The following is a 5,305-nucleotide window of genomic DNA, read 5'->3' as shown; positions in this document are numbered from 1 at the left end:
ATATTTCCTTTAAACTGAACATGAAACACCTTTTTTTCTGATTTAATGAGAAAGAAAGAAACAAGAGAGCAACTGACAAGGTGAAGCAATTTGTTTCACAAACTTCTGGATTCAAACGTCCTGCACCAGCCCACATTAACGTGCGCGAACTAGGTTCAGCAAGAACAAGCGTTCGCGCACGCGCAGTAAAACCCAACCGCAGCCGCCCCGCCCTCTGCATGCTGGCCCCGCCCCGGCCTCGCTCAGCTCCCCAGTTCCGGGGGAACTGTGTAACCGCGACACTGTTCCGACTATTTTTCCTTCCGCCCTCCATTGCTTTCTCCCCTGCAATGGCATCCGGGCTGGTGAGGCTGCTGTTGCTGCGGGGGCCTCGCTGCCTCCTGGCACCGGTCGTCCTCACTTCCGCCCCACCGGTTCGGGGAGTGAAGAAAGGATTCCGCGCCGCCTTCCGCTTCCAGAAGGAGTTAGAGCGGTGGCGCCTGCTCCGGTCCCCGCCGCCGCCGGTGCGCCGGTAGGAGCCGCCTCGGGGAGCGGTCGTGGTGGCTTGGCCCCGGGGCCGCCTCCTGCTTGGCATCCGGCTGGCAGCGTCGGGGAGGGTAGCTCGTCACTGATGCGCTCTTGGTTTGAGCCTAGGACGCTTGCAATATAGAAGCCATGTGACGTGGGCAGGTGGACTGAGGGTTAGAGCTCGGTCTGCCCCCCGACGCTTCCGAGCTCCCACTTAGAAGCCTGTCAACCGAGAGTTCTGAGAAATGAGGCCGGCTGGAGGGTCACCTTTATGTGGGCGTGGGTGTTGTAGCCCGTTTTGTAATGCCTGAGAATTCGTTGGGTACTGAGAAGGAAGAAAGCACTTCACAGCATTGTGATTTAGAGGAAGAAAAAATAATAATAATAAGTGTATGCAGCCACAAATCCGCTGTCCAGAATTAAAGGAAAACAGTTCAACTTTAGATTTTTGCCCTAACCTTGTTTCAGCAGTAGAAGGAAGGTCTAGCAGAAAGAGATGCAGATCTTTATAGCTTCAAATGAAATCTTACTATACATGAGGTTTTGCGTTGTCAGCACGTCCAAACCTGTAGAGAATTTTTATGAGTTTGAGCCAAACTGATGACAGATGCTGGAAAGCAAAAATCTCAGCTGCTTGAGAAAACACTCCAGAGAATGGCAGTTTATGGCTTATTTTATGCATTAGAATCAAAGGAGGAGACTTAAAGAAGATTCCTTGAAATCCATTTACCAATGGGAAGTGGGAAAAAGCAAAGTGGGGGAAATCTCCAGGATTGGATAAAAAGTCAAATGGAGAGACATACTTTTACATTACTGGGTACAGGATAGTTAATAATGAACATTTTCAGCACATAGAGATGGTATGCAGGCTACAACATAACAATGAGGGTTCTGTGGTCACATACTCTGATGCCCTGATTATACTCTCAGGGTCTGGAAGAGATTACTCTGACATTTCAAGAGTTTGTGATCTTAGATGCAAATAGGTAATAGACAGCTTCCCTTAAGATAAAGTTTGACTTATGTCAAGGAAGCTACAGACGTAGGGTGTGACTATCCTCCATGACTTGCTTTTAGGAATTTTTATGTTCAGACCATCTATGTGGTTACTATCTGTCTCTGCGTTTGTATTGCCGACCTTCCCTGAGCTTGTCAGGGTTAGCATGTGGCCCCTTTTCATCCACAGCATTTTTTATCTCTTTAATGTGTCTTCGATATGTGGTCATGGCAGCACAAAGAGATGCACTTCACTCTTGTATGGCTCCATTTATGGGTATTTGAGTTCCATATTAGTGTTTTTACAGTGTAACAATGAATAGCTTTGAAGTTATTATTCCTTTGGAGATTTAGTATGAAAATTTGATAGCTACTTTAATATAGCCCTCAAAAAAAAGTTAATTCAGTGTATACACCTACAGGTAGGACTATACATGTTCATATTCTTATACTTATTTTTAAGCAAAGAGTAATAAGTTCTTTCACTAATAAGCAAAGAAAAGTAGAATTTCTTCCTAATTCATGTTTCTTTGATTATTGTGAGGATGGTCATCTTAGGCTTTTATAGTTGGAAGAAACTATGGATTATATAGATTGTATACATTTTATGATTTATGACCTAGACTTTTGTACTTTTCTGCCCGTTTTTTACTTAAATAAGTTTTATTTTGGATTTATTGTCTTTCTTTAAAAAAAGACTTTTTAGTAGTTCTTGGGAATGATTATGACTTTTAACCTATTTATAATCTTGATGCTGAACTGTTTAATTGCTTATTTAAATAGATGTTTTCAAAACTTAAGAAATTGTAAGATAAATACAATTAATTGTTTATGGCTTGAACCTGTCAAATTATAGATCGTATTTCACACCTAGGTGTTTAAGTGTAGTTCCATTGTTAGAGCAAAAATGAGGAAACTAAAAGTTAGGATAATGGGTTAGTCTCTGATGTTGAAGAACCACGGCAGCGTGGCAGTTGTTCAAAGGGCAAATTAATTCAACAATAATTCTAGCAAAGAAAGGTAATCCAATTTGAATTTTAGCTTAGAAAATCAAAGCCTGGCATTAAAATGAAACTTAATCTTTTTTTAGTTTCTTTATATAATTAATTAAATTGCCTCGCAATGCAAAATTTTTGCAATGATGCAGCGCTGGACGAACCCTGCCCCAATGGGAAATCAAAGTGCTGCACTCAGAGAGAGGGTTCCTCACTGGGCACAGGAAAGAATTCAAGTGCAAGCTAGAGTTAGAGACAAAAGGGAAAGTTTATTACAGAAGGAATGCCAGACGCGGTCTTCTCTCAGAGACAGAGAATGAAGAGACCTCAGGTGTTCAAGGAATTCAGTTTATATGTGATTCTTAGTTTCTATGAGTTACAGTTTAAAGACTTTATTTCCCTGTTTTATGGGATGAGTATGCATCGTTAAAGACATGTTAGTGATCTCAGCCTGAGTTCTATAGGTTCTCTATGGTCTGGCAGCACATTGCAGGCTTGGAATACAGCTTGGGTGAATATTTAGTCCATTTTTGTAGTTCTCATGCCTCTTCTTTATACCTGTAACATCTTGTTCTCTTTACAACCTCTTACTGTCTTCTTTTTTACATTTGCAGTTCAGAGAAGCCCAACTGGGATTACCATGCTGAAATACAAGCATTTGGACATCGGTTACAGGAAAACTTTTCCTTAGAGCTTCTCAAAACTGCATTTGTTAATAGCTGCTATATTAAAAGTGAGGAGGCCAAACGCCAAAAACTTGGAATAGAGAAAGAAGCTGTTCTTCTGAACCTTAAAGATAACCAGGAACTCTCTGACCAAGGGTCATCTTTTTCACAAGCGTGCCTCACACAGTTTCTTGAGGACGCATACCCAGACTTGCCCACCGAAGGCGTTCGAAGTCTTGTTGACTTTCTCTCTGGGGAGGAAGTCGTGTGTCATGTGGCCAGAAACTTGGCTGTGGAGCAGTTAACGCTGAGTGCAGAATTTCCAGTCCCCCCGGCTGTATTACAGCAGACTTTCTTTGCGGCAATCGGAGCCCTGCTGCAGAGCAGCGGACCTGAGAGGACTGCACTTTTCATCAGGGTAGGTCACTAACTGCAAGGACTGGGACATACATGAGGTGCACAGAAGGAGACATTTCTTTTAGTTATTCATTTCTGTGCTATATGACCTTGGAAGGTTACATGTGAAACTTTCTTGCTACCAAAACCAAGAAAGACCTAAAGCTTTTTTATGGTAGTATCTTAATTATTCCAGTTATCTCTTACCAGGGACATCATCACAGATGAATATTACATGCTGGGCTGTGAGTTTGTAAGGACTGCAAGCAATGTCTCTAGCTTTAACATCCTTTGGTACATGAATAGTGCCTTCATAGTAGATGCTCAGTGGATGTTTAGTGAATGAATGAGAACAAAGGACACCACTGGAGGAACTAGTGTGCGTAGGGACCTTTGCGCGTCTTGATTCAGACATTTGAATGTTGTGTCCTTTAAACCAGCGTCCCTTGGAATCTGTTCATTTAGTTTTGTTAATAAATTTGATCATTTTTATAGACAGTGATGTCTGTATTAACCCATACTCGGGCATCGTTCACAGATAAAACCTGTCTTCTTCCTCAACTAGGGCCTATAATAGATGGGTACCTGTCTGCCTTTGGGAAGCAGGTATGTTAACTGACCCCTGTGGAGTGGGAGCTCAGGGAAGGAGAAGGAAAAAGAGCAGATTTTTACTTGATGACTCTGCGCTGGCGTAGTGCTTTCTGAGCCTGGTCGATGTTGAAAACACACTATTGGGCATCGTGTCCCTTGCTGGAACCTTCCAGCCATGTTCCTTGACATGGCTGTTGGCTGCTCCTTCCTTTCTCAGCTTCTGGTTTCCTGGAAGGATTTCTTTAAAAATGACATCCCTTCTGTGAGTTCCACATCAGGTCGTAAGGATTTTTACACCCTTGACATCAGTTGCAGACTTCTGCCCTAGTACAAGCAGCTTCTGCCAGCCTACTGCCTTTAAGCCAGGAGTGTGTGTTAGCCGCCAGTAGACTGTGCATCCCTCACCCCAGATGCAGAGGCCACTGCACCCCGCAGCCCACGGCTTGGGGATCCCTGTCATAAGGCATCTCTATCTCTGAAATTGAAAGATTCAAAAGCTAAAATAGAGGTCTGATGCTTGAGGAAGTGAAATTAACTCTACTTCTTGAACTAAGGGATCTTTTTTAATTTCTGCTCTCCAGTGTCATTTACTTATCCTGTTATATACTGTTTGTTAACATGAGTTAAATGCAGTGTATTGTGAAAATCAGTGTTCCCATCTTTTCTATACAACATAATTTTTTATTGCCAAAAAGAATTCTCTTCTGCTTTGACTATTCATAATTTGTTCTTCAGTTTTTTTAATCTTATTAAATGAAAGTATTATCAAATCATAAACATTTTTAAAAGGAGGTTAATGTGAAATTATTTAAATGATTTTTTAAAATCATGAACTTAGACAAAGAAGCACTTAGTGCTTTTTTTTACAAGAGTTTTTGCCAGAAGTTATTACTACTGTTTATTCATTAATTCAACTCTATTTAAAAATATTTTCCTTACTGATAAGAATGTATTTCTAAATTATAAAATAGGTTTCACCTTCGACCACTATTTTTATAATAAAATTTAGCTGAAAAAAATTATATGAGCATGAAAACGAATATACATTTTTTAAAATTTCTCATTGTTTTTAATTTCTGTTAATAATATACTTATTTTCTTTATACTAATTTAAATGTATAAATTTTTTTTTTTTTTTTTTTTTTTAATTGAAGG

At 40.6% G+C, this 5,305-nt stretch overlaps 1 protein-coding gene across 1 annotated transcript in view; it reads left to right on the top strand.

Moving 5' to 3' along the window:
* Nucleotides 1-265: 265 nt before the first annotated feature.
* Nucleotides 266-5,305, top strand: part of MRPL44 (mitochondrial ribosomal protein L44) — a 6,415-nt gene continuing 1,375 nt past the window's right edge. The window contains exons 1-2 of the mRNA XM_006906666.3: nt 266-511; nt 3,113-3,581. Of these exons, the coding sequence (XP_006906728.1) occupies nt 330-511; nt 3,113-3,581 (651 nt within the window). The 5' untranslated portion in view covers nt 266-329. The remainder of the gene's footprint in view (nt 512-3,112; nt 3,582-5,305) is intronic.

Source organism: Pteropus alecto, unplaced genomic scaffold (assembly GCF_000325575.1).
Source record: "Pteropus alecto unplaced genomic scaffold, ASM32557v1 scaffold110, whole genome shotgun sequence".
Taxonomy (NCBI): Eukaryota; Metazoa; Chordata; class Mammalia; order Chiroptera; family Pteropodidae; genus Pteropus; species Pteropus alecto.
The sequence above is the reverse complement of the archived record's forward strand: the minus strand, read 5'-3'. Positions and strand labels throughout refer to the sequence as shown.